Below are 26,479 nucleotides of genomic sequence, written 5' to 3'. Positions count from 1 at the left end.
AGGGGCTGGTCAGTTGCACTGCACCCCAGAGCGCCTTCCCCAGAACCGGCAGTTTTCATCTGCTAATCAGAAGCAGACACAAGCTGCTGGGTATGCTTCGGCTCGGCGCCCCCTTTCTCGGAAATCCCCCAATCTGGAAACTATTAAACTCAGACTGCTTGAAATATAGCCCTTTAATATCTCAGGCTGCCCATTCTGGTGAGGGTGCAGGGTGTTGTTCTGAATACTTGGGGAATACCACTGTAAAAGAAAATAATTGGGGATCCCAGTCCTTCCGTCGCTTCCTCCATCGCATCGCCTAACAGGATTGGTGAGGCACTTGTAGGGACCAGCCCCTTCCCCATCATTTGAATCTCCTACCCCCTCCTTCCGCCCAGCACGCCAGTTTGGGGGGCTGGAGGAAAGTGGGAAGGCACAAACATTTTGTTTGGGTGATATTTTGAGGGGAGCCATCAAAAGTCGCAAACGCTGGTTTTCCCAGTGGCTGAAGCACCCTCTCCTTTTTCCCACTTAAGAGACCTCCTCCCCAATTCCAGAAGCAGTTGTTCTCTTGGTCCTTTTGAATGGTGCTTTGCCCGTAGTTTTGTCTCTTTTCGCAAATCCTCACTCTCCCCTTTGGCCACTGCGCTGTTCTGAGACCCTGGCGTCAGTTTCGCACGGGGCGGAGGCCAGGGCATCCGTGTCCCTGGGTCCTGACTGCGGGGACTGGGGCTTTTCTCCCAGTCCAAGCTCCGCGGCGTTTCCGGGCTTCCACCCCGCCCCTGCTCCAAGGCCCTGTCGCCTCCCCTCCTCCGTCAGCGCGGCCTGCTTCCTGCAGCCCGCCCGAGCCGGCCTTACTCCGGGCAGGAAGGAGGGCCGCCGGGCTCCGAGGGCCCTGGCGAGACCGTGGGATCCAGAGCAGGCCCACCCGGCCCAGCCCACTGTTCAGTTCCAGCTCATCCTTCAGCCTGCAGGTCAGGATTCGATTCAATTTTTATTTATTACAATTCGTGAATTTAAACCACAACACAACGCAAACCCACATCTAGGGAAAGAAACGAAAGCTGGGGGATAGAGGGGCTGGCAAACGCCCTCCTGCCCTAATCTTCCCCTCCCACCTCTCCTCTGCTCCTTTGTCAGAATCACAAAACCCTAAAGGTTGTTCCACTTGGGAAGGCAGCGGATAGGTACATTTCCGAAGCCCCGAAATGCCACTTTTATGGCGCTGTTTGTCTCCCTGCGCTGGATTCTGAATGGGGCCGAACAAAACAGCAGCGCGGAGCTGGCTAGACGTCTGGGCTTAATTGTTTTATGGTTTAAATAAGGTGGACACTCTTTCCTTTGAAATCGGATTATAGGAATGTTTTGTCTATGGCCCACGGAGAACGGGACCTCACTGGCTGGGAGGGAGAGGTGGAGAAAGAGCGCGCGTGAGAGACAGAGAGAGGGATGGGCTACAAACCAGGGGGCAAACAGTCGGGAGAAGTCACAGTCCCACCCCAAAGTCCTGCAGGCGGCGGCGGAATAGGCAGTGCGGAACCAGCGGCAGGGTAAGAGGAGCGAGGAGTTTAGGGTGTGCGCCGCGGGCAGGAGGTCGCGGGAGCCTCGGAGCGTGCATCTGCGTGAGCGGAGGTGTTCTGAGCCCAGAAATGCGCCTGAATAGGGGGGAGATCGCGGCAGTTCCTTTGCACAGTGTCTCTTAATGCGGGAAGGGAGGGTGACAAAAAGAGAAAATTGTGTGAAACCTTTGACAAGGTTTATTTGGAGAACTTGGAAAACAAAAGGACAGAGGTCCCGAGGAAACTCCCTTCTGGGGAACCCCCCCCCCCCCCCCATATCTCTCTCTCCCTCTCTCTCTCTTTCTCGCACCCATTTGGAAACTCCTTCCTCTCACTTCCCACCTTTGGGCCAAGGCTGGGACCTGCCTGCTCTGTTGGCTTTTTCCTGGCCCGACTGCATTGGAGAAAGTGGACGCGAGGTGGCGCTGTTGCTCAATGTTAGAGGCGGCGGCAGTGCCCCTGGCCGGCCTGGCCGCACTGACATTTGAGGCCCGGCCCCGAGGAGCAACCGGGAGAAGGCCCCGCGCCCCGGCCCAGCCCGGCCCCACTGGCTCTGAGCAAATCAATCCTCTCACCTGCGAGGTGTAAATAAATCGCGAGTGGCGGCGGGAGATGGGCCCTAGCTCTGGCAGCCGGCTCGAGAGGCTCAGGAGGGCGGGCGTCGAAAATAATCGCTTTGCGAAGGAGATAAGCACCAAGCAGGCAGCGCGTAATTAACACAAAAAGGCAGAATGACCCGGACAAACGAACATAAATCCGTGGTACCTAGGAGGGCGGAGCAGGCCTCGGGGCGAGGGGCAGAGACGCCCCAGCGAGGATGGCTGCTTGCGGTTCCTTTATATCCGAGCTCCGGGAGCGAAATCAAGCAGATACGTGTAAAAGAAAAAAAAAAAAAAAAAAAGAAAGAAAGAAAAAAGAAAAAAAAAAGACAATCAAATGAAAAAAGAAAAGGCGAGGGACCCCCCCCCCAAAAGGGGAAATCGAGTCCAGCCAGGGGGTTCAGGACTGGTGGGCTCTCAGAGCAGACGGTGGTGGCGGCACACTCGGGACAGTTGCATTCCAAGACACAAAGGCCTGGAAGAATAGCTCTGTGGCAGGGTTTTCGCTGGACCATAAAATGTCGAGATATCCCCCCACCCTCTAAAAGATAAGGCGCAGGCCCCAGAGCGGATCTGGCCTGCGGAGCCTCCTCTTTCCAGGCGGAGAAGGGAAAATATTTATGACAGTCCCCAATGACCCAGATGCTGGGAACCCAGAGCCCATCTCCTTCAGCTTGGTACTCTGAGCAGAGTAGGCTCAGAGACCGCAGGGCTGGGACCAAGGCTAGAGCTGGCTCTGGTAGTGAAGGAGACCCCTGTCATGCCCCACACTGTCCTGGACCCTAGGGAGGCCTGCAGCCCTGGCACAGCCCTCCTCTGACCCTCCCCTCCTGCTGCTCCAGGGCCAGAGTTCCCAGATGTTGCAGAGTTTGGGCAGTCCCTAATTCAGGTGGAGGTGGGTTCCTCCAAATTCAAGGGATCCTGGAAGTGTCCTTTGCTGGGGCACCAGGGAATCTCCTTTGGGAATTGGGCTGAGAGTGGCCATCTTCCCAGCAATTATTTAGATAATAGAAGGACTGGGGGAGGGGTCATTCTACACCGTCCTTTCCTGCACTGCCATTCCTTATCCATCCCCAGAGCTGGGCTCCAGATGGGGAAGGCAGAGACCTGGATTCCTAACAGCCTCCTTCCTCATCCAACCTGGAAACCCCAGGATGTGGAAAGAAAATAGGTAGCAAATTTTTTCATGATGCAAAAAGCTAAAGATGCCTGTGTGTCTGTCAGGTCTTATTTTCCTGTGTGCCTGAGTGCACGGGGTCTGCGAGGTGACAGGGGCGCTTCTAGGCATGCATGATAGTTTAGGGAGCATGCACTCGATGTGTCTCAGGGTGGAAGGTGGCACATACAGGATGTGTGTATCCTGAGTGTGCCCCAGTATTGCCCTGTGTGTGACATCCCCGCACAGCCTTGGAAGGGGAAGACCGGAAAAATCGTTCTTGTTCCTCTTCCTCATTCGTATGCACACAGCACACATATCCACAGCTCTCCCTCTTCTCCCTTTTCTCCCTTTTCTCTGTCTGTGTTAAGCGCCACATAACTGTACATGCTTATGGCCAGAAAAGGGTCCTGATGGACTAGGGTTCTTTTATCCGTTAGAATTACCTTGAATTTCCCTAGTCTTGGAGATGGGGGAGGAACCCCCTAGAGAAACTGTGGGTAAATATTTAAAGAGTGTCTGTTGACAGTTCCCATCCACATCCCGGCCTGGGCAGCTGGCTTGGGGAAGTAGGGGGTGCAGTGAAGCCAGGGGGCCCCTCCGGGCTGAGCTGGCATTTCCTATAGGGTTAGAGTATGTGGAGACAAGTAAGAGGCCTGCTCCAGTCCCTTCCAACCCAGATACAAATAGTCTCCTGAGAAGAAACATCCTGGATCGGCCCCGCCAGAGGGCCAGGGACCCTCCAGCAGCCCTCTCCTCTGTCCCCATAAACTGCTTTGCTCTCAGAGCCCCCAGCCAAGCCTCAGGCAGGACCTGGTGTCTGAAGGGGCAGTGCCGCCCTGACTGGGTATATGGAGAGCGCCCCACCTCCGGCCCCTCTCCTCTACCCATAGCAGACAGGCCAGGGAATCTTAGGGATGGTGGAAGACAGGGCGGCCTCCCACCCTGAGGAGGGGCAGGAGACATGCAGGGTTCGGATGCCTGAAGTATTGGGGGATATGAGGTACTCATGTGCTAGCTCCTTCTGAGTGCCAGGCTTAAGGACCCCCTGGGGAGCCCATCGTTTGGGTTAGGGGACCTGCTCTCTCGGGACCCCAGGCATCCGACCCCCTGGGGTGGGGTGGGGGGAGAGTCTCATACCTGTTGAGGTAACCTGAGTTGACCTGCTGGCTCAGGTATCTCTGAGAGGAAGGAAACGGGAAGGGGGGAGAGGCACCTTCAAATCCGAACGCGCACCTTGGAGAAGCTGGCCCCAGCCATTAGCTGGGGCTGGCTCACCACCCCCCCCAACACACACACACAGACACCACACCCCCCTCCCTCCCCCTTCCTCCCCTCCCCTTCCTCCAGGTCCCCCCAGCCCTGAACCCCTCAACCCCCCGCCACCATCCCTCCTTCTCTCTCTCTCTCTCTCTCTCTCTCTCTCTCTCTCTCTCTCTCTCGCCTGTCTTCATGTCGTGGATTGATGAACGCGAATCGCGTGTAAGCGCCGCCACCGCCGGGAGTCTGAGGAATTCGCCTGGGCTGTTAAAGGAAAGAGCTAAGTGCGAGAGCGCGAGCTCTACCTACCGACAGTGAAGAGAGCCGCCGCCGCCGCCGCCGCCGCCGCCGCCGCCCGCCCGCCGCCCGCCGCCCGCCGCCGCCGCCCGCGCCCAGCCCCGGGAGCCGCGCGCGCCGAGCCGGCCGGGCCCGGCACCCAGGCGCCCCCCACCTGCCCAGCCCAGCCCCGGGGAGCCGGCCGGCCCGGGGTTCGCTCCCGGGGGGAGGGGACTTTCGGGGGTACCGGGCGGGGGGGAGTCGCGAGCCAGAGGGGAGGGGGCGGCGGGTTTTCATGTGCCCAGCATGAGCTCCTACTTCGTCAACCCCCTGTTCTCCAAATACAAAGGCGGCGAGTCCCTGGAACCGGCCTATTACGACTGCCGGTTCCCTCAGAGCGTGGGCAGGAGCCATGCGCTGGTGTACGGGCCCGGCGGCTCGGCGCCCGGCTTCCAGCACGCCTCGCACCACGTCCAAGACTTCTTCCACCACGGCACCTCGGGCATCTCCAACTCGGGCTACCAGCAGAACCCGTGCTCGCTGAGCTGCCACGGAGACGCCTCCAAATTCTATGGCTACGAGGCGCTCCCCAGACAGTCCCTTTATGGGGCTCAGCAAGAGGCGAGCGTGGTGCAATATCCCGACTGTAAATCCTCCGCCAACACTAACAGTAGCGAAGGACAAGGCCACTTAAATCAAAACTCGTCTCCCAGCCTCATGTTTCCATGGATGAGACCCCACGGTGAGAAGCCTTTTCTCTTTCCCCCTTGGTCTCCCGCGCTCCGGGGTCTTTCCCCCCTCCCTCGCCTCCTTTTTGTCTGCCCTCGCCTTCCCTCCTGGCTTTGGGGTCTCTCCGGCCCCACCCCCGGGGGCCTGAGTGGGTTTCTCGAGGTTGGGAGGTTCGGCTGGGGGTGGGGCGCGGGGCTCGCCTGGGGTATTGGGGGGACGGGGGGCGAAGGTGGTGTCCGGGTGCAAAGGGTTAAAAATCGTTTTCTCCACCACTGTCTGTCTGTCTGCTCGTCTCCCCCTCTGTCTCCCTCCCTTGCCATCTCTACAGTCAAAGTTGGGGAGGTGGCTGGGCAGGGGCCCCGAGGACCCTGAGGTTATCAGCCTTTGGAGCAAACCAGTCTTTCCATAAGGCAGAGAGCCTCAGTCCAGAACAGTGGCCAGGCTTTCTTGGGGGCAAAGGGAGACTCCTGTTTCCTTCCCCTAGCGGGATCAGAGGGTGACAAGACCCCAAGGACAGGTGCCCTGGCTCTCTGGGGGTACCCACTGCCTCCTCACAGAGAACTAGCCTTAGGGCCACCACCCCAACTTTGCTTTACTTCCCTCAGTTGGAGAGAAGAGAGGGAGCCAGAGAGGAGAGAAAAAGAGTGCACGGAAGGAGAGGGGCCATGCAGATTAGAGGGCTCTGGGCTCCAGAGGACCCAAGCCCAGCTGCCCCCAATCAAAGGTTTGTGGGCTTTCCCTGAGACCTTCAGAGTGGCTCAGGCCATGAGCCCCTCCAAGGGTGGCCCCTCATGGCCCAATTTCGAAGTAAAAGGGGAAGCGAGAAAGCGACAAGTTCCAGCGGGGATGGCCCGTGATTTATTTGCTGGTCTCCAGTTAGCAATCAGGCCAAGCAGTGATACATTCCAGGAGATCAATTATTTTTCTTCCTGGCAAGGCATTAGGCAGAGAGATTCAAGGAGGGGGCAGTGAGCAGAGTCCCTCTTCCTCACCCCCAGACCTTTTTCCTTTCTTTTGGAAACAAGACTGTCCCCAGCTCTGCTCACCAAATGCCACTCTGCACTTGTAAACAAAGCTGCAAGGGCCAGTTTCCTGAGCCTGCAGGCCTGGGGGCACTCTGCAGTGCTCCCTTGGCCCCTGCCATCCCCCAGTTCCCTGACAGACCCCAGTCCCTGCCCCCACCCCCACCCCACCTCCCAAGGTGAAACCAAACAAAACAAGCCCCCAAACTTTCCTGCCCTTGCCTGCTCCCTGATCTCTCGCCTGGTCTTCAGGAGGGAGGGAACTGGGGAGATCAGAGGGGGTACTTCAGGGGAGGAAGAGTGGCAGGGGAAAGCCGAGCCCCCACCCAAACATAACCAGACTGGGGTTCTATTCTGTCCAGCTCCGGGGCGGCGCAGCGGAAGGCAAACTTACAGCCGGTATCAGACCTTGGAACTAGAAAAGGAGTTTCTCTTTAATCCTTATTTGACACGAAAGCGCCGGATTGAAGTCTCTCACGCCCTGGGACTGACTGAGAGACAAGTGAAGATCTGGTTCCAGAACCGAAGGATGAAGTGGAAAAAGGAAAACAACAAGGATAAACTGCCCGGAGCCCGAGATGAAGAGAAGGTGGAGGAAGAAGGAAACGAGGAAGAGGAGAAAGAAGAGGAGGAAAAGGAAGAAAACAAGGACTAAGCAAAAAAGAGAGACCCCCCCCCCCCTTAGCAACTCCCTTGAAGTTTCGTTTTATGGTAGCGGATAAATTGAGAAGTTTACGACTGTCATTTGCTTTTATAGAGAATAGAATGACACTCACAACTCTAACTACCTGTCAGATACTTGCAGCTCTGGTTTTATTACCTTTGGACTTCCCCCAATCTTTATTTGTTTGGGGGCTGGAGTGGGGGGAGACGGAGACACAGCGAAAAGTTCGGACTCTGTCTCAGTCGTTGCCCCAACACACACACTTGTCCCTACCCCCACCCTTCGGAGTCCTGCCTGGATTTTGAGGTCTGAGACCTGGCCTCTTTGCCCCTCTCTCACCCCTTCCTGCCACTCTCCCACCTCCCTGCTTCTCTGGTATTTATTTTAGAGGGGAGCCCTCTCAAAATGCAGAAGAAGACTTGTGGCTTTGTTTTTATGCTAGGGTTAGTGTATTAGATTTACTTTTAATTTTTTCCAAAAGAAAGGAAAGAAAAGGGAAGGAAGGAAGGGAAGGGCAATGTTTAAAGAAACGTTTAAAAATGATAGCAAGGAATGTCCCTTCCTCCTCCCTGGGGCTCCCCCACTTAGAAAGACCCCCCCCCCCTTGACTTTCTCTAGAAACCTGATGGAAACCTGAAGGAGATGCGGGTCTCTCCCCTCCCCCCTCCCCTCGGGGTAGATAGGAGCCTGCAGTCGCCGTTAAAATCCTACCTAGCCATCCCATGGTCACTCGGGCCCATGCCTTCCTCCCCTTTGCTGTCTGATTTCTGTTGTTGGGCCCAGCTTCCTCTGAGCTGTACTAGTCTTAGCGCTCAGAAATCACCATAATCATGAAAATAATAAGAATGATAATAATAATAATAATAATACTGATAATAAATCTTTAACATACTACCTAAAGGGAACCTGCAATAATCTTGAAGAAAGAAAAAAAGACATTTTTGAAAATCCTAATATGCAAGAAAAAAAGAGAAAAATTTTAAAATTAAAAAAAAAGAAAGAAACCTCCAACGTATTTTATCACTACCTATAGAGAGAAATCCTGCTTTGAGAGTATTCGTAATGCGGTTTTGTTGTCGTTTGTTGCTGCTTAATTTCACTAAGAAAACCCCAACAACTGAGACTGCCTAGCCCACCGGTCCCGTGCGCTTTTATTGTGCTTCTAACCCCAGTAGAGTAGAGCTAAATTGCACTGAATGTATAGTTAACTCTGTCTTGAATTCTCTGTTTATGCAATGTGCTCGAAAGAAAAAAAAACGTTAAAATATATCTATAATAATAATTTTTGGTCATTTGTCTTTATGTCCAGCTATGAATGTAGATTTTGTGTCCCGGCAGCAGCCCTGTTCCTGGTCCAAGTACTTTGTATTGTATACGTGAGTCATAATAAAAAAAAAAAAAGGAGAAAAACATATTTGAAGCTGGAATGACTTGCTTTTTTCCCAACGCCCCCTCCTCCCCCCCTCCCCCCAATTCTCTACTCCTCCTTCCCTCCTTATCCTCCTCTCCCAACACTGTGGAAAAGGTGTCCGCCACTGGTCTGACTGGGCTGGGGGAGCTCACGTGGAGAGGCGCCTAGGAGTGGAGAGGGCAGGCTGGGCAGGGAGGGCAGGTGAAAGGTGGGGGAGGTGTAGAGGAGGAGGAAGAAAAGCAGTTTGCTGCAAGTGTGCTTTTGGGAGAAACTTGGCTCCAAACAAAGTGGGGTTCTGGATCCCAGTGGGAAGAAAGCATCTCCCCCACTGAGTCACCTTCCTCTTCCTCAGCCTTGGGCTGGGCCCAGACAAAGAATATGCCCCCCCTGGGCCCCTCCCACAGCTAGGCTCTTTTCTTCCAGGGGCTAAGGATGAGGCACTGGGGTCCTTTCTGATCTCCACATGCCCCTCGTGACCAACCCTGGGTACCCAGCACCCAGCACTAGGACAGGGAGCAGGGTGGGAAGAATATGAGGCTGAAGGCCGCCTGGAGGACTTGGCTGGAGGAAGGTAGCTAAGGGTGGGGAGGAGGAAGCTGAAGCCTGGGGGGGGGGGGTGGGAGGAAAGAAGGGGAAGGTGAGGGAGTTGGTACACCAAGCAGCCTGGGTCCATATTCTGATATTCAGATTCTGCCAGCAGACTCATCACTGTCCCCCAGGCCGCTAGCATCTACTCAAGCCTCTGTTCTGGCTGTTTCACGCTGGCCCCTGGCTTCACCTTGGCAATTGGGCAGCCAGCCCTGCCCTCATAGTGTGGGCCACTGGCTTGGGGGGTGGGTAGGATGGACCTGCTGAGTGGACAGTCCTCCATCCCAGCCACAGCAGGGGAAGGGGGGTCTTCATGGGACCCCTCATTCCCCAAAATAAGGGGTTGAAGGCTAAGGGACTCAGGGGGTAAAGGGGTCTCTCACTCCTCCCTGGAGCATCCTAGACAGAGAAATCTGTTTATGCCAATAAGATTCTGGTCAAATAATACCAAATTCCAGAGATAACAAGTCTTCTGACTCAGTCAGGAGAAGGGGGAAAGGGAAGGCGATGGGATCTTCTGGTCCTTAAAACCAGATCCCCCCCAAAGACTGAAATATTTTTGACAGCCGATATCTCTCTGTCTCTGTCTCTGTCTCTCTCTCCCGGTCAGTTATTTTCCCTTAGGCCCAGCTGACTCTTATTTTTGTGTAATTTCACCCGCATCTGGGTCCCTGGCACCCACGCAAAGTGGTCGTGAATACAGGATTGGGTCAGGCATCCTTGATAGGGGATGCCTGCGGCCGGAGAGAGGCTGCCGACTGCAAGCACAGGCTGCAAGCAGCCGGGAACAGCTTCGCACAGCTCTGGGGGAAATCTTTGGAAACTTGGGGTCCCTGCTGCGAGCCGCTGCGCCATCCAGGTAACCCCGCTTGCTGCGGGAGGCCCCAATAAACAGCATTTCGCTCCGACCTCAGGCCTTCCCACGGGCGCCCCTTCCAGACTCCGAGGGCCGGCCGCGGGCTGTTTCATTTTTTAATGTGTCATTATGATTTCTTCTAATAAACATCGCCGGCCCCGTAGCCAAGTTGCTTGAACCCTACACTAAGTGGCTCCGGAGGACCTCGCCGAATTTTCCCCACACCCAATGCCCCCATTCATCCCTGGCCTTCTCAGCAATGCCCGTGGCCCCAAGCCGGGCGTCGGAGGGCGGGGTGCGTCTGGCGCCCGGCATCGCTTGAGACGCAAAGCCTCGGGTGGGCCAGACCAAGAGAGCTCCAGCCGCCCGTTCTTGCAGCACCCGCTCCCCCACCCCTTCTGCCCACCGCCTCTTTTTTTCTCGTTTGGAGAGAAAAGGAGGTAAAACCCGTTTTATGGGGGAACTTAATTGCGAGCGGGATGCGCTCTCTTTAGAAACGCGTCCTCCCAAATGCTCCCGCCGTCCCATTACCGGAATGGGGACCATTCGGCTGCAGCAGATAGGACTTTCTCCCATTCTTTACTTTTTTATTAGCCAATCAAAGTGGCTTCCGAAAGCTATTTGTGATTTGTGAAAAATAGTATCTTTCAAAATGCTGAGTTGAAGCATCTCGCTCATTTCGCCTTGAATTTATTATTCTAATCTCAACCGTAGAGACGGGATAATGCAGCTATTAAGTTGGGGGGTAAATTCGTTTCTCTGGATTTTTTTTTTTTTTTAATTCTCGGCATTCTATCTCCCCTCCCATTTCATTGCAGAGGCCAAGGGAGGTGTGGGCCTGCAGGGGACCTGGGTGGGGGGGTGAGGGAGGTAGTGAGTGCTCTAAAGGGCTTTGGGGGGGGGGACCCTAGGGTGAAAGAGTTGACTGGCCTTCCCCAGGCTCATCTTCCTCAAATGAGACGCCCCACTGGCTGCCTGACGGCTGCAGAAAGTTACGTGGCCCCAATTAGAGTGAACTCGGGACAGGTTGTGCCACAGACTAGAAGTAAAATTTCCCGTGAGCAGGCCGCAGTGCCGTCCCATTCTTCCAGTGGCCCATTGTGAAAAGCTGGGCCAGAGCTTCCTTGTCGTAATTTTTAACTACCTGTTATAAAATTTATGGGTGGGTTTGTAAAAGAATCTAGGTCTCTGCATCCGGCTGAGGGAACTGCTTCCCTCACTGAGGGAGGAAGTTTGGGGAGGGGATGAGGGACCCCCTATTGGTTGGGGTGGGGCACCCAGCCCTGGAAGTCCCAGTGCCAGCTCCAAGCGGGATCAAGGGGAGAGCTTTGGGCTTTCAAATCTCCAGCTGGTGCAGAGTCTTGGGCTGTTGACTCCGCTGGGTTGCGAATGGTTGGCAAATGATCTCTATGGGGGAATTTATTCTGGGTTCCCCCACATTGGACTCATCGCCAAAATCAGGGGTCTGGAGAAAGTGGGGGGACACCTTGGGTGCTTGGAAACTAGCACGGAAGGTGGAATTTGGAGAAGGATAAGTTTCTTTTTTTTTCCGGGCCTCCAAGGTGTATCCCAGCTGCTGGGGCACCAGAATTTTTCTGAAAAAAGGCAGGTGGGTGTGGGTCACTTGACAAGGCAGAAAAGGCTTCAAACTGCCTTACACTCAAGGAAAAAAAAAAAAAGCGGGAACCAAGATCTTGGACCTTCATTTTATTTTCAATTCTAAAAAGATTGGGAATAAGCTGCCCTCTGAACCTAGGAATTGAGGAGACTTGACACCAGGGATAGTCTTGGAGAAGGAAAAATGTCATTTTCTCTGAGAAAGGAGCCTGAGGATGACGGGCTCTTTGGGGGTTCTGGAGGCCGCCCCCAACTCTCACCCCTCCTGCTGCCTCCGCAGGGCTGCCCAGTATGGGTCTAAACCCTCTCCGCTCGTCAGAACACGGCCAGGTCAGGCTTGGCTAGGAGGTTTCCAGCGGCGTGTGTCTCCTGTTCCCGTTTAGGGTGGAGTGGGGGGCTGCCTGGGCTCCCCACTGGGAAGGATGTAGTTCTCTTCCTAGAAAAAAAAAAAACGGTCGGAGTAGGAAGCGCATCCCTGCTCAGTCCCTTCACCCCTTCAGCAGTCACTGCTCCACCAATGGCACAAACCTTTGCAAAGCTTCGGTTCCCCCAGATCCGACCTTAATACCCCATTTATTAAGAAAAAGATTTAAAATTCGGTGTGGCAAAGGGAGGCGGCCGACTCAGCGCCAGAATCCTTCCTTTCCTCCTGTCGCGTCCCTCCTTTGCCCTTTCGGCGCTAGCCTGGAGCTGCCTGGCCCATGGGGAGTGGGCGGTGGGTGGGGGTGGGGTGGGGGTCGGGGGATGCTCCCTCTCCGAGAGAATTGGGTAAACATGGCGACCGCGGCGCCCATTTGCACACGCTACACAAATGCATCGCATTCCCGGTTGTTTGCAGAAAATTTACAGCTGAGTAATAAAAGTTTACGATCGACTCACAAGTTGGATTGGCCACAAGAAGTCATGTGGATTCCATCCATGAACGTGAACTTTTTATTGTGGTTTGTCCGTTCGGAGCGCTCCGCAGAACAGTCCTCCCTGTAAGAGCCTAACCATTGCCAGGGAAACCTGCGCTGGGCGCTCCTTTCATTACCAGTATTTTTTTTTTAATTAATCTGATTAATAATTATTTTCTCCCCCCATTTAATTTTTTTTCTCCCAGGTGGAGTTGCCGGAAGCTGGGGGCACCTGGGGAGGGAAGATGGGGGGGGAAGGGCAGGAGTTGAGGGCACCTCTCTCTCCCTTCCCGATCTTCTAGCCCCCCAAGGGGCAGGAGGAATGCGGGAGCAGGAGTTGAGATAGGGAGCTGCAGATGCCTCCGCCCCTCCCCTCCCAACCTTTCCCTCTTGCCCCCTTCTTGCAACTCTCCTTAATTTTATTTGGCTTTTTGATCATTGGGACTATTCTTTTTTATTTTTAAATTTATATAAAGTATATATGTGTGTGTGGAGCTGAGACAGGCTCGGCAGCGGCACAGAATAAGGGAAGACGAGAAAGAGAGAGTGGGAGAGAGAGAGAGGCAGAGAGAGAGAGGGAGAGGGAGAGTGACAGCAGCGCCCGGTAAGTGTTTCCTTATTGGTTCAAATATGTAACTAATGGTCCGTAGCTGGGTGGCGGTTTCAAGATAAGGACAGCAGCGGCTTGTCTTGGTTAGAGAGGAGAGGGGGGCTGGCGAGAGGGTGGGCGTGCGGGCAATTATGGGGAGGAAAAGTGGGGGGGGGCGGTTAAGCTTTAATATGGTAGTGTGGGAAGTCTGTTGTCCTGATGTCACTGTGCGCCGAAGTTGGGGGTTGGGGGGCAAGAGGACTGCGCCTGTGGGGCTCAAGGCCGGGGTCTAGTGCGCTGACCCGCTGCCTTGTGCCCACCCTGTCCTTACCTATTATAGATCCGCGGCCTCTTGGCTAATAGGACTGGGATGGAGGGGGCCCGGAAGCTCAAACTCCAGGGCAAGAGAGAGAACCTGTAGGCCGTAACCATTGCCCCCTAAGCAAAGTCAGCCCCCCAACCCCCAAACAAACTTTCCGGCGCCCCCTCCTTGCCCGCAGCCCCCTCCCTCCCGGAGAGCGCTGCCGCTAGAGCTCACACATGCGCAGTGCGGGCCCAGGGCCGGGCTGCGGAGCAGGAAGAGAGCGCAGCTAGGCTGACGGCGGGGCCTGTTAATTGGCAATTAGGGGGGGAGGCTGTTGGCTGGTGCGCGTCAGCGGAGGGGAGTGCGTCTGCCCACCCCCAGCTCCCGCCCCCACTCGAGCTGACCGAAAGATGGGAGGTGCCCTGCACTGCGGGTGGGTGGGGGTGGGGGACGCGGTACTCAAAAGCCATCTTGTGCTTGGAGAAAAGGGGCCAATCTGCCTTCTCTCACCCGGCCCAGCGTCCCCCACCCTCCACCGCGGCCACCGCACCAGGGATACCCACTGGGCTGCTTCACCCGCCTCGCCTGGCTGCCCTGGGCTAGGATCTGCCTAGTCTGGGGCGGAGGTGGGAATTGGGGAGGCCCCAGGCTGGGTGGGGACAGGCCTAGGTCTCGCTGGCGGGGCTTCTTGGGTGAGTGGAGGCAGTGAGGACTCCAGGCGCGGCTGGCTCATGGGGTAGGGACGTCAGAATTGGGCGGCCCGGAGGGTCCTGGGCGCTCGGGATCTTCCTAATAATTGGTGCTAATGGCGTGTTGTATGGTCTTAACCCGACACATATGGTTTCATAACACAGTGGCTTAATTTCTTCCAAATGTACGTGGCCCTGAATGTGTTGCAGTTTGATATATGACCCCGCCCTGCTGCCTGGCCTGGGTCCGAGGCGGCCCCTATATGTGTGAGCTTCTGTTTATAAAGGGCGATGCACACACAAACGCTTACACACCCAGGCAGACACACCCCAGAGCTGGGGGAGGGGAAGCGCTTTTTCCTTGGAGAGGTTTGAGAGTCTGGGGGCCAGACTCACCTTCAATCCGAGCTAAGAGCTGCCCCCCACCTCCAGTCCTCTCTCTCGTGGCTCGACTGGGCTTCTCCGCCAAGCCCCAGTGGGGGAGGGGAACGCTCCTCGATTTCCTGTTTAAACCCTGACCCGTCGCCTGGGGGTGGGTGGGAGGGAGAACCTGTTTTTATCAAATTCTTAAAAAACATAATTCGCCTGCATTCAAATCAAACCCCTTGGGTCCGAGTTGATGGTGAATCTTCTCTCCCCTCCCCCCACAATCCCCTTCCCTTCCTCTGCTGCCCCCCCAAAATTCCCGTTTCATATCCGACATAAAGGCCTCTGAGGTATTCTCCCGGGGGAAGAAATGGCATTTTCTCTCCCCCTTTCACTCCCCCCCCCTCAATAGGACTTGTGTGTCGGCAGAGGCGTCTGCCGAGGGGCTAATTTCGCGTTCCTTGTTTACGATCGAGAAAAGCGCTTGGCTCTCCCCAAATGGGCCCAGCCCGCCGCCTGCTCAGGCTGCCGCGCGCTCTCCCGCCGCTCCAGCGCGGCCCCGGGGCTGACGCCCCGGGTACCAGGCCGCGGCCGCGAGACCCCGTGTCTGTGGGACCTGAGAAGGGCAAGGTGAGTGCGGTGGGCCATTGGAGGGGCCCTGGAGGCCTGAAAATGGGAGCCTTTCTCCTGGCGTAATGTGGGAACCGCCGACCGGTGAGGCCTCTATTTCTCTCTTTCGCCTGTATTTTGTCTGCCCCCGCTGTCTGCCCCCCCCCCCGCCCCGCCGCCGATGGCCGCACTGACTGGGGGGGGGGGGCGCGAGTCTCCTTTGTTTGCCCCCCCCCCCCGAGGAAAACAGTTTCCGGGGAAGGCCACTCAGGACAGTGGGGATTCACCTGGGATATTAGAGGGGCCCCCTCCCTTCGGAGGGTTGGGCCTGGGTAAGGCTGGGGTATTTATCTCGGCCTACAGGGATCTAAACAGATGTGCTGCTGGCGAAATTTCAGGGTGCTGGGTTCATGGGTGACGGGTTAACGGCTGCATCCGAGGTGTCCTTATATAATATTTTTATCAATTGATTTCCTGTCCCTTCCTGGCTAGGGTCCTGCAGGCCCCCACGTCCTTCACCCCCTAGATCCTCCTCATGAGACAGAGGGATGCAGAGAAAGCATAGCAGCAGTGACTGATCCTGGTTTTCCAGTTTTCTAGTCTGGCCAGGGGATAAATCCAGCCCCAAACGCCAGCCCCTTCCTTCCCTCCTTACTTTCGATTTTCTTTCCCTTCTTTCTCTCCCTCCTGGTGCTCAAACAGAAGCACAAGAGGGGCCACCAGTGGCAACCCCCAGCCTCCTTGCAGGCCAGATTCCCTGTAAATGTGGTCCTTAGTGCAGGAAAGCACTGGTGTGATTATCTAATAATAGCCAGGGCGGCTGAGACTAGAATCTGGCTCAAGGACTCTGCACACGCCCAGGACGCCCAGGACGAAGGCTGGGCAGAGGCACTGAATCTGTGGGTCAGGTTCTGGCAACACTCCCCGGAGCCCAGGGCCCCTAGCGTTCCCCTCTTTGGGCACCTCAGGCCTGCCCCTTCTAGGCTTTGTCAGCCCTGCCATGGACTGTATTTCATGCACCAGTTCCTAGCTAAGGAGAAATGGGCAGAGCAAACCCTTTCTCCCCCTGGGTCTGACAGTTGTGATCCCCACGAAGAATGCACCCTTGTTTGGAGAAGGCGGCCTTGTTGGGTTGGCTGTTGTGTTGCAAAAACCAGGCTTGGTAGCTTTATACACTTATTATATACAGGCTCAAATGTACAGACTCTGACTTATGCGTGAATATATACAGACTCATGTTTCCTCGGTGGTTAATTGTATATTACCATGCTTATACTCGCTCAAACACCGTTTTATGTGCATGCAAAATTTTGTTAGATGGGATTGGGCTCAAGGAGGCACTGGGTGCACCAAGAAGGCTCTCTGGGCATGCTCTCCTGCAAATGTGTGCACGCTGGAATCGGAGTATGCGGGTTCCAGTAACCAACGGATGCCACAAAGGCTCTCTCAGACCTTATTGCCTTCACAGTTCAAGCAGCTGGGCCAGGGAAATATTGAATACCTTTGGCTTTCTCTCCACACTTCCCCCCCAAGCTTCCCCAACTCAGAGGCTGTTTACCAGGGGAACACTGTTGTGTTGAAAGTGAGAGTTTTGTGGGAAGCTCTTTTCGTGTTTTCGTGGGTAAGGTGGACGTTTGAGCAGTTCTGAGCACTCGGCTAGGCCCTGGTGCCTGAAGCATTGCTGGGACAGCAAAGGAGATCTGAGTGGCTAGTTAATAAGGTGGCCTCTGGGAAGTAGTCTGGGGAAGCTGTTTGAAAAGGCTGGTGGAGAAGGCGAGACAGAATGGGTTAGGGGTGCGGTGAACATCTATCCCTGCTCTTGCCCCTGCTCACCGGACCCCCGATTTGCCTGCGTTGTCTGGGGGGCAGATTAGGGGCTCTCTACGCTTCCCAAATAGGCAGATCCGGTTACGGGTGAGATTTCGTTTTAATTCTCTCAGCTACCTACCGAAGCGGGGCGAAGACTGACCGGCAGAGCCGGAGAAGAAACTGGGTCTAGCTGCCTGTGGGCCTGGGGCACTGAGTGTGGCCCGGGGCTGGGAATTAACAGCCTCCTTTCTTAGCCTTCCTCCCTTTTGGGGCCCCGAAAAGACAGAGCAGGGGAGAATATAAATGTCCGTGAAAAGCTCTTGAAAGAAAGTAAGAACAGGAAAGGGGCTAGTGGGGCTTTCCTCCACTCCCTAGGCAATCAGGTTCCTCCCAAGACTCCTGTCCAGACACGCTGCGGGTGCCGGGTGCCGAGACATGCAGCCTTCTTCCACCTTCTCCTGCCAGCGCTGGGGGCAGCCTTGGGCTTTTGGACCTCGGTCACCCGTGGGTGCTGGAGTGACATGACCCCCAAATTGTGCCCCTTACGCAGCCCCCCCGCCTCTGCCACTGTGGCTGCAGCCGCCCCTGTTTATTGTGTCTGTGAGTTGTTTACTTGTTTTGTCTGCTGCCACCCTGCGTCAGAAACCCGCCAAACCAGCAAACTCACCCAGGAGAACAAAGTGCGGCGCTATCCTCTGCTCCCTCCCCTTTCAGGCACCCTGCTCCGGCCATTACCTCCTCCCTTACTCTCTCTTTCCCAGGGGACGAAGCAGAAATCGGCCTAAAATAGGGCAGCTGTTTATAGGGTTGGGGGAATTATGGGGACACCATAAACCTCCGGGTGTCCTGGTGGTGGAGAGACTTAGAGCTGCCCTCCCCTCGCCTCCGGCTTTTCTTCTTTCCCCTTGGCAACTGCTTGGTTAAGGGGGCCACAGTCATTGAGGAAGCCGAGCCCCCCTTACCCCACTCCTCCACTCCTTTCTGCAGGAGTTTTCCCTGAGACACAGGTTGTTGGGTTTTAAATCAGGGTAATGTTGGCGGATGCATAAAACTAGATAAAGTGTTGTCACTCTCCCCTCACCCTCCCTTCTCCTCAGCCCCCCAAAATAGCAGTGAATTTAAGCAAATCCTACAAAATTAAATTGCCCCTTCGCTAAAGATCCTATAAATCTCCAATCCCGCCAGGTATAGAGTCGGAGAGGCCGCTGTTTGCCTCTAATCTTGCTCCTGGCTATCAAATCTAAAAGAGTATCATCGAAGTAAGTAATATTCTCGTTCCTGAAATTAATTCCCCCCTCCCCATCTCTCTCTCTCTTTTCGCCAGTGCAGATTAAATGGTTCTCTCAGATCTGCAAACAATAAAGGATAAAATTATTTATAGGGAAATGAGGACGATGTTTCATTGTTGGCTTATTGTTCCAGAACATAATAACATTTTATTTTCAACTGGGAGAACTTACACCAGGGGAAAAGGGAAAAGGAAAAAAAAAAGGCAGGGCACACACCCCCCCACACAAAACTCCTACTGTACATAACTTATATGACATTTACAATTTCCTCATGACAACTCACTGTGACGTCATAAATGCCATGCCCCTGAATTTTACAATGCTCATAAACCAACAGAGTGGGTCCAAGCAGTGCTTAGTGGAGAGGGGATATGAGAAGCCAGGAATTTGAGGATCCTTTGGCCTCATTCTGGGGGCCAAAAATATTCTTAATATTCTAGATTCTCATTCTTCCTCCTGGGCCAACCAGGGCCACTTGCTTTTCCGACCTGAAATGTCACTCAGCATCTGAGTTCCCTCCCCATGCCCAGCCGGGATGAGATACTGTGTCCAAAGGCCCTCTCCTCAGCTGGTATTCAGCTGCTTGGGACAGAGGTGGGATGCTTGGGGGCCAGGCCCCCAAAAGCCAGAAATGATTTCTTCCAAACGGAGCCCAAAGGGGCTCAGGGCTGAGTGGGATGGGACAGAGATGCTTGGGATCTATTTTCCTTTTTAACCTTCAGTTAGTGAAGTGAATTGAGAAGCTAAACAAATGGCATTGTGGGAGCTTGTGTCGGCCTAGTGGAGTGGTGGTAAAGAAAGGTCAGTAAGAAATCTGGAAAGAGAGAGGGAGGAGAGAAAATAGGTCGTGAGTTAGCAGAGCCTCTGCATGTACCTTTCTTCTCTGCTTAATTGCAAATAAAGCAAAAGCAGCTTGGGCAGCCTCTCAGCCTCTTAGCTCAAAAGAGGAATTGCCAGCCCAGGCCTCAGAGGTGTTTGGGGCAGTTCTCAGGCACTTGACATGCCCCATCTGGCCTCTTCCTCCTTCTCCCCTCCCTGCTGACCCCCAACTCCATTCAGCTGGCCAGCCTGGGCCCTGTCCCCAGAATATCAGCACCCCCAAATGGGATCCATTTCCGGGTTGGATGTGTCAAATTTCGCTTTTCTCCAAGTGTCTCCATGCCTGAACTTTGAAAGGAGGAGGAACGTTCTGTTTTGGAATGCAGTGTGTGCATGGGGAGGCATGCGCTCAGACAACTTCCCCGGAGCATATCTGGCAGAAACTGAAGGCTCCTTGGGTGAGCTATGCTTTGGTGTCCCCAAGCCGACCCAGTTTGCCGCATTCAGGTTCTCTGGCAGACTTGGAGACTCTCTTTTTGCAATCCTTTTACTCCGGATTCTGTGGAGATCAAAGGAACTTATACGCAAAACACTAGACATTTGGAGTAGGATTTATTTTTCAATTTTTCAATTGAAAGAATTCTAATCATAAGCCAGTCGGGCCAACTGAGCAACCACTCTAGAACAGCAAAGCCTTAACCAAACAGTGCAATTGTAAGGTGAGCTGAACAATTATTGAAACTGGGGTTTCTCTGCAAGAGGGATTTCGGCCCTTGCCCAGTGGCACAGAAGGGGCTGGTGGGGCAACCGCTCTTCCCCTGCTCTCAGAATTGAGAATTGGCAGGGGTGCGTCCGGCAGCTGCAGAGGCTTCCAGGCAGCCAAGCACCCAGGCCGAGCGCTGAGTCCTGGCGGCCCCGGTGTCCAGGTCGTTGAGCAGCCTCCGGAGGCGCGAGCTATAGTTGTGGCGCGCGGGCAGCCCGAAAGGGAGTGTGTGTATCTGTGTGCGAGGCTGGGTGAGTCACAGACATCTGCGCAGAAGTGGGGGATCTAGGGAGAGAGAGAAGACTGGCAGAACACAAACTAACCGGGACCTCTGGAAAAGACCGTCCAGCAAAAATTCCAGACCTCATTCCTCTCACTTCAGATCCCCTTCCCCAAGAAATTAATATATTTCCCAGAGCAGAGTGGAAAGCAAAGGCAGGCAAGATGAGGCCTGCCCACGAACCCCTTCCCAGCCAGAGTCCAGTCACACCTATCCTCTCCCCAGTTCAGAGCTGCCCCGGGCCTCCAGCCCCTGGCCTGGAGCAGGTTCAGGCTGGGGTAGGAGCGCTTGACTCGTTCTGAGAAACCTTCAAGTGCCCAGCCTGCAGAGCACCCCATAGCCTTGGGGACTCCAGGCCAGTGACTGCCCCCCATGCAGGCCCATGGCGCCTGCAGAAGGTCCCTCTCCTATAATTAGCGCTCATGAAAAGCATGTGTTTTGGGCTGGGGAGATAGGGGGACTGGAGCAGCGAGCGGCAACGCTCCCCCTTTATTCCTGTACTGTGTTTTTTGAATTCTGTTTCGAATCCACTAATTACAGCTCCGAAAGTGAAAATCTGTTTTCGCCGCCAAACCCCCTCGGAATGCCTGATTCCGGAGGCCCAAGGGGCAGAGCAACTCGGAGACCTGCGGGCCTGATGGGGGTGTTCTCTGATTGCTCTAGGCTTGTTTTATAGAAACAAAGAACAAGTCCCCCCCCAACCCCTCCCAGGACTTGTGCATATTTACAGAGCTCAACTGCAGTTTTAATAAAACATCTGTTCTTGCTTCTGCTGATGAGTTTCCATAATTGTTTTCAGACAAATTTAACAGGAAAATATAAATATATTTAGAAAAACCCAAGTCCCAGCTATCCCCCCATAGACAGTCATTCTTTTGCCAAAAAAATAAAATTAACGTAAGATGAGAAAAGGAAAATATCCAATGGAGGGAAGATCGGGCTCATCTGACCTGCTCTCCCCCCTTGGAGCGAATCCTTCCAGCAAATTTCAGCTGCATAATTAAAGATCCAACTGAAAGAAGGAGGCTTCTTTTCTCAGGAATGGAAGGTGATGGGGGAGAGTATGTTGGAAATTAATTTGGCTGAAAATCTTTAAGCAGTGGGGGAATTTATTTGTATTTCTGCTTCCCCTCCTCTCCCCCTTCTAGCATTTCTGCCTTTTTCCCTCAGCAGCTGGTTTCTGTTCATTATAAATCGGCGAGACCTTTCAGTCTCTGCCCTCTGTTTAGGGATGTAATAAAACACTTAACTTTCCGGGGCTGAGACTTACATTCTGCTCCTCAGGTCGCCCACCCCCGCGCCCACTGCTTTTAGGCCCCAAATGAGACTATCCCCAACTTTGGGGCCCCTTTCCCCTCCAGACTTTGTTTAGGAAGGGCTCAAGGAAAGCCAGGCATCCTTGCTGGGGAGCTGCAGCACATGCTTCCCTAGAAGTCCCTTCTTTCTTCCAAGGTCCTTCCTTCCCCCACTCCCCCACCCACCCACCCATAAAAGAGATTTAAAAATACATAGAAAATCAACACTCATTGAAAACGAAACCTCATTAAGACATCCTATCTTCCATCATTCAATTTGTTGTACATTGCAACAATTTAATATCTTGAAGGAAATATCACTGACATGATTTATCCCTCTAGCAATCTCTCTCTGAAATGGGGGGGGGGCGGAGAGGAGGGAACTTATTCTCTCTTCCGGCCTGTTCTATGTGTTACACTGTTACCCTCAGGGCAGAAATGAGGCTGGGAACTCTGGAAGCGGCTACTTGTGTCCAGGGGTGCGCTGACTTGTTTCTTAGCTCAGCCCTCTGGGTCTTCCCCCCACCCCCAGTTCTTTCTCACTCTACCTCTTTGCCCTCCAGGGGGCCTGGAGCCCCAGCCAGCTGTTGAAAACCTCTGTCCAGGCATGCCATGAATTTGAGGACAGCTGGATTCTAGAGCAAAAATCAAGTCACGCTGGTGTCTGTGTTTATGTACCTGCCATAGTACCCCCAAATGAGACAACTCCTCTCAGAATTTCCCTCTTAAATTGGAACCCTCCTCAATCTTTCACCTTTATCTCGCTGGGTAGAAGAAAGTATGGTCCACAAGGGGGAACCTTTATAATATGGGGGTCTTTCCCTTAACCCTTTTAAATATCAGCAAATTTCCCTCCTTTCTGAAGGTTTGGGGCTGTATTTTTAAGAGCCAACACAAACTGTCAGACAGGGAGACTCCTCAATCCCCTAACGAGGTTCATGTATTAACTAACATGTTGTCTCCACCAGCTCCTACACACTGTCTGCTTTTGGGTTCGAAACTTTATTTTTCCCCCCTAGCGACACTCCGGGGAAACCTTAACGTTACAGAAGATGAATAAACGAGTTTTTTCCCAGCGTAGTCCCGTTTATGGCTTTATTGCTACCCATTGATTACTCCGCTTTGTTACACAGAAGGAAAAGATCATAAAATCCGGCGACATCCGGGTTCTTGTTATAGCCACCCCCCCCCCCAAAATGGTGAAGAGAAAAATATGAGCTTCCACTGCTTCCTTCGCTAGCCCCACCGCCCCCTTTGTCAACTCAAAGCATTTTCAGTCTATGTCACGATATCAAATTAAGTTTGGATTAATCAGGAGAAAACCCACATCTGCACACCTTCCGCTGTTTCAGTTCGCCCACTGCGGCTCCCTCAGAAGCCTCGTACTCAGCTGCCTTTTTCCTAACCTTCCCTTCCTTTTTCTCGGCCCCAAGGTGGAAAGAAAATGGGGGTGGGGGCTGCTGAGAGGCCCGGCTCTACCAGGTGTGGCTGGCCCTTGAGGGAGCTCCCCAGGAGCCCTTTGCTGGAATCTCCCAAGCCCCCAGGGCTCAGGTCCAGGGGTGCCTCCCTTGGCAGGGGCAAGGGGCTTCTGACCTGTGTAGGGGCTCGAGCCTGCCAGACGCTAACTGTCCTTCAGAGCCCCACCAGCCTTGTCTCTCTGCCTGGATCTTATGTGAATTACCCCACCGGCCCTCCCTGGCTCCAAATCATAAATTCTCACCAACATAAACAGGAGTTGATGTGTCTAGAAAGATTCTCAGAGTTCTTTCTTCTTCCTTATTTTCCTTTCTCTCTCCCACCTTTTACTCCTTTCTCTCTTTTTCTATTGTATTTTCATACATTTTTCCCTTTTCTACCAAAATGCTGCAGCAGCTTCCCCCCAAAAAGGGGGTTCTGAGAGGCAGAAGGAGGCTAAAAGGAAGAGGAAGTGGATGCATGGCCCTTTTGCCCACTTTAGCTCGCCACTGTACCCTGAAGTCTCATCCTTACCCCCTTTAGACTTACTTACTCCCTACATCCCCCTTACACCTAAGCCTACCAGCCACACTCTCCTTCTTCTGAGCGCCACGTTTTATGCAGTTTCTTTCTACTTTTGATTTTTTTTTTTTTAATTACTGGGGTGGGGGAATCCTGGCTTAGTGTTGAGGACTCACTCCATGGAGGGTCAAAGCAGGATTTCCTGCAGGATTTCTGGGGATTCCCCCCCTGAGCTGGGAAGGGGCTCTTCCCATGGAGAAATCAGGGTGTAATTTTAGAAGGGGGAAGATACAAACGATGAAATCGGATCGAAAATAGAGGGATTTCTCCAGCCCTGGCTCTAGCCACAGCACAGTAAAGTTAGCTGGAGCTTAGAGATTTCCTAGCAGTGTAGCCCCTCTTTCCTGGGCCCCAAGGCCCTGCTAATGCATATTCACCCTTCTCTCACCTCCAAATCAGTTCCCTAACATATATATTTTTAAAAGAAATCCAAGTCTTACTTTCAAAGCACACACTTAGTCTCAACTAGGGAATCAACAGAAGCAGAAGCGATTTTTTTCCCCCTTCTTGACATCTGGCTTGCGATTGGCTGGAAGGGGGTCAGCTGACTTTGTCATTTTGTCTGTCCTGGATTGGAGCCGTCCCTATAACCATCTAGTTCCGAGTACAAACTGGAGACAGAAATAAATATTAAAGAAATCATAGCCCGACCAGGTAAAGGCAAAGGGATGAATTCCTACTTCACTAACCCTTCCTTATCCTGCCACCTCGCCGGGGGCCAGGACGTCCTCCCCAACGTCGCCCTCAATTCCACCGCCTATGATCCAGTGAGGCATTTCTCGACCTATGGAGCAGCCGTTGCCCAGAACCGGATCTACTCGACTCCCTTTTATTCGCCACAGGAGAATGTCGTGTTCAGTTCCAGCCGGGGGCCGTATGACTATGGATCTAATTCCTTTTACCAGGAGAAAGACATGCTCTCAAACTGCAGACAAAACACCTTAGGACATAACACACAGACCTCAATCGCTCAGGATTTTAGTTCTGAGCAGGGCAGGACTGCGCCCCAGGACCAGAAAGCCAGTATCCAGATTTACCCCTGGATGCAGCGAATGAATTCGCACAGTGGTGAGTTTTACAGCTCCGAGATATAAATTAAATAAACTGAACTGGCTTTATGACCGGCTTCCCTAGAAGAACGGGCGGAGAGAGTTTTTTATGGCCCCATAAAAACAATCACGCTCGTCTCCTCGCCGACGCCGAGACAGGGCCCCCTCTTCTGCCCCCTCTGCTCGCCTCCCGCTTGCTCGCAGGGGCCTGGCCCCCTCGGCCCCTGACGCATTGGAGGGCTCCAGGCTGAGGGGGCAGGAACAGGGCAGGGTATGAGGGGAGGGGGCAAAGGGTAGGGGAGCCCCCCCAAAGTCGAGTCAGGCTGAGGAGAAAGGAGGGGGAGAGTAGGAGGCAGAGAAGTGGGGAGAAGTTTCCAAGGAGCTAGGGTGCTTGGGGAAGTGGGGGAGCCCAGTCGTTGAGAAATGGGGCCCTCATCCCCAGTATTTGGGATTTTTCAAAAACCAGTTTTTAGACTTACAGCTTTCTGCCTGATTCTTGCCCCCCCCCTTTCTTTGGGACACTCACCCACCCACATACGGTGGGGGACTGAATGAAGTTGGGATCCTGGCTGAACCCCCAGTGGGGGTGGGGCAGGGCAAAAGGGAGAAGGCTGGAGTCTGAGGGGGCCCGTCAGCTGCTGGCCAAGTTGGGAGGGTCAGGACTTTGCTAGGCTAAATCGTCTACGGAGGATGCCTTGCTGATTGTTTTTAGTGTGTTTTGTGCCCGGATCTCTAGGGGTCGGCTATGGAGCGGACCGGAGGCGCGGTCGCCAGATCTACTCGCGGTACCAGACCCTGGAACTGGAGAAGGAATTTCACTTCAATCGCTACCTAACGCGGCGCCGGCGCATCGAGATCGCCAACGCGCTCTGCCTGACCGAGCGACAGATCAAAATCTGGTTCCAGAACCGCCGGATGAAGTGGAAAAAAGAATCTAATCTCACGTCCACGCTCTCAGGGGGCGGCGGAGGGGCCGCGGCCGACAGCCTGGGCGGAAAAGAGGAAAAGCGGGAAGAGACAGAGGAGGAGAAGCAGAAAGAGTGACCAGAACTGTCCCTGCCACCCCTCTCTCTCCTTCTCCCTTGCTCCCCCCCCCCCCAATTCCCTCCTAATCACACCCTCTATATTTATCACTGGCACAATTGATGCGTTTTGACTCCCTAAAACAAAATTAGGGAGTCAAATATGGACCTGAAAGTCAACTCTGGACCCCTCCCTCACCGCACAAACTCTCTTTCACCACGCGCCTCCTCCTTCTGCTCCCTCGCTAGCTCCTTTCTCGGCTCCTCTGCAGGCCCCTTCCCCCGCCCAGGCCTTGGGGGCTCCGTCCCTGAACCTCGCTTCAGCTCCACAGATCTCCTTCCAAATGAGGACTTGGCCTCCCACCCCCTCGGCGCCCCCACCCCCGCCCCTGCGCGGAGAGCTGGCTCCCGGGGACGGGGCCTCCGCTCCGGGGCCTCAGGGCCCGGCCTGGCAGCCGGGGAGGGCGGGAGGCCCAAGGAGAGCGCGTCGTGGCCCCACAGCAACCCCCAGGGCCTCCCCGCAGCCCCTGCCCGGCCCCTCTGCCCCAGCAAATGCCCAGCCCAGGCAAATTGTATTTAAAGAATCCTGGGGGTCATTATGGCATATTACAAACTGTGACCGTTTCTGTGTGAATATTTTTAGCTGTATTTGTGGTCTCTGTATTTATATTTATGTTTAGCACCGTCCGTGTTTCAATCCCATCTTAAAAGGGGAAAAAAAAGAGGGAAAATTACAAAAAGAGAGAAAAAAAAAGTGAATGACGTTTGTTTAGCCAGTAGGAGAAAACAAAATAAATTTTAAAAAATCCCCCTCGTGTTACCCTCCTGTATAAATCCGACCTCTGGATCCGTTCTCGAATATTTAATAAAACTGATATTATTTTTAAAAGTTTATATTGGGATTTCTGTTAATTCGCTCGCCCGCCGGCCTGGGGTGAAAGTTGGAG

General features: G+C 53.9%; 4 protein-coding genes and 1 long non-coding RNA gene across 13 annotated transcripts in view; 3 read left to right on the top strand and 2 right to left on the bottom strand.

Moving 5' to 3' along the window:
• The first annotated feature begins 809 nt into the window (after positions 1 to 809).
• Positions 810 to 26,426, top strand: HOXC6 (homeobox C6). Of its 6 annotated transcripts, none has more exons than XM_058742551.1 (3): positions 810 to 953; positions 24,184 to 24,529; positions 25,247 to 26,426. In XM_058742551.1, exons 2-3 carry the CDS (start codon positions 24,376 to 24,378, stop codon positions 25,552 to 25,554), a joined length of 462 nt encoding a protein of 153 aa, XP_058598534.1. In that variant the 5' UTR covers positions 810 to 953; positions 24,184 to 24,375; the 3' UTR covers positions 25,555 to 26,426. The 6 variants fall into 6 exon arrangements, with proteins under 6 accessions (XP_058598534.1, XP_058598529.1, XP_058598531.1 ...); XM_058742546.1 differs by lacking the exon at positions 810 to 953 and adding an exon at positions 13,102 to 13,216; XM_058742548.1 differs by lacking the exon at positions 810 to 953 and adding an exon at positions 13,106 to 13,216 and having other exon boundaries at positions 24,367 to 24,529.
• LOC131519477 (uncharacterized) lies at positions 955 to 5,259 on the bottom strand. 4 transcript variants are annotated; one of them, XR_009265654.1, is made up of 5 exons: positions 5,148 to 5,259; positions 4,434 to 4,817; positions 2,304 to 2,385; positions 2,114 to 2,212; positions 955 to 1,677 (listed from the first exon to the last, which is right to left on the bottom strand). XR_009265654.1 is itself a non-coding variant. In XM_058742536.1 (3 exons), the coding sequence occupies exons 1-3, from the start codon at positions 2,650 to 2,652 to the stop codon at positions 1,132 to 1,134; spliced, it is 951 nt and encodes a 316-aa protein (XP_058598519.1). In that variant the 5' UTR covers positions 2,653 to 4,426; the 3' UTR covers positions 955 to 1,131. The 4 variants fall into 4 exon arrangements, 1 of the variants encoding a protein (XP_058598519.1); XR_009265652.1 differs by having other exon boundaries at positions 2,114 to 2,385; XR_009265655.1 differs by lacking the exon at positions 2,114 to 2,212.
• HOXC8 (homeobox C8) lies at positions 5,031 to 8,658 on the top strand. The gene is made up of 2 exons (XM_058742544.1): positions 5,031 to 5,571; positions 6,943 to 8,658. Exons 1-2 carry the CDS (start codon positions 5,136 to 5,138, stop codon positions 7,233 to 7,235), a joined length of 729 nt encoding a protein of 242 aa, XP_058598527.1. The 5' UTR covers positions 5,031 to 5,135; the 3' UTR covers positions 7,236 to 8,658.
• LOC131519485 (uncharacterized) lies at positions 11,792 to 13,675 on the bottom strand. Its single transcript, XR_009265658.1, has 3 exons — positions 13,533 to 13,675; positions 12,596 to 12,704; positions 11,792 to 12,152 (listed from the first exon to the last, which is right to left on the bottom strand). It is a non-coding gene; the product is annotated as an uncharacterized LOC131519485 (long non-coding RNA).
• The window catches only part of HOXC4 (homeobox C4), a 38,297-nt gene continuing 24,924 nt past the window's right edge, over positions 13,107 to 26,479 (top strand). Inside the window, exon 1 of the mRNA XM_058742538.1 lies at positions 13,107 to 13,216. The gene's annotated coding sequence lies outside the window, so the exon portion shown is untranslated. The remainder of the gene's footprint in view (positions 13,217 to 26,479) is intronic.

The sequence above is a fragment of the Neofelis nebulosa genome, chromosome 8 (assembly GCF_028018385.1).
Source record: "Neofelis nebulosa isolate mNeoNeb1 chromosome 8, mNeoNeb1.pri, whole genome shotgun sequence".
In the NCBI taxonomy this organism is placed as follows: Eukaryota; Metazoa; Chordata; class Mammalia; order Carnivora; family Felidae; genus Neofelis; species Neofelis nebulosa.
This window is presented reverse-complemented; position numbering and strand designations above follow the sequence as displayed.

What these genes read in the sequence shown, in the direction of transcription:
- LOC131519477 (XM_058742536.1), bottom strand. Translation starts at nt 2,652, where the DNA reads ATGGTCCAGCGAAAACCCTGCCACAGAGCTATTCTTCCAGGCCTTTGT. An exon ending in GGCCTGCTCCGCCCTCCTAG is followed by an intron (nt 2,213 to 2,303) that starts GTACCACGGATT and finishes TCCTTCGCAAAG; the next exon opens with CGATTATTTTCGACGCCCGC. An exon ending in GATTTATTTACACCTCGCAG is followed by an intron (nt 1,635 to 2,113) that starts GTGAGAGGATTG and finishes CCCCCTATTCAG; the next exon opens with GCGCATTTCTGGGCTCAGAA.
- HOXC8 (XM_058742544.1), top strand. Translation starts at nt 5,136, where the DNA reads ATGAGCTCCTACTTCGTCAACCCCCTGTTCTCCAAATACAAAGGCGGC. An exon ending in TCCATGGATGAGACCCCACG is followed by an intron (nt 5,572 to 6,942) that starts GTGAGAAGCCTT and finishes TATTCTGTCCAG; the next exon opens with CTCCGGGGCGGCGCAGCGGA.
- HOXC6 (XM_058742545.1), top strand. Translation starts at nt 24,130, where the DNA reads ATGAATTCCTACTTCACTAACCCTTCCTTATCCTGCCACCTCGCCGGG. An exon ending in GCGAATGAATTCGCACAGTG is followed by an intron (nt 24,530 to 25,246) that starts GTGAGTTTTACA and finishes CCGGATCTCTAG; the next exon opens with GGGTCGGCTATGGAGCGGAC.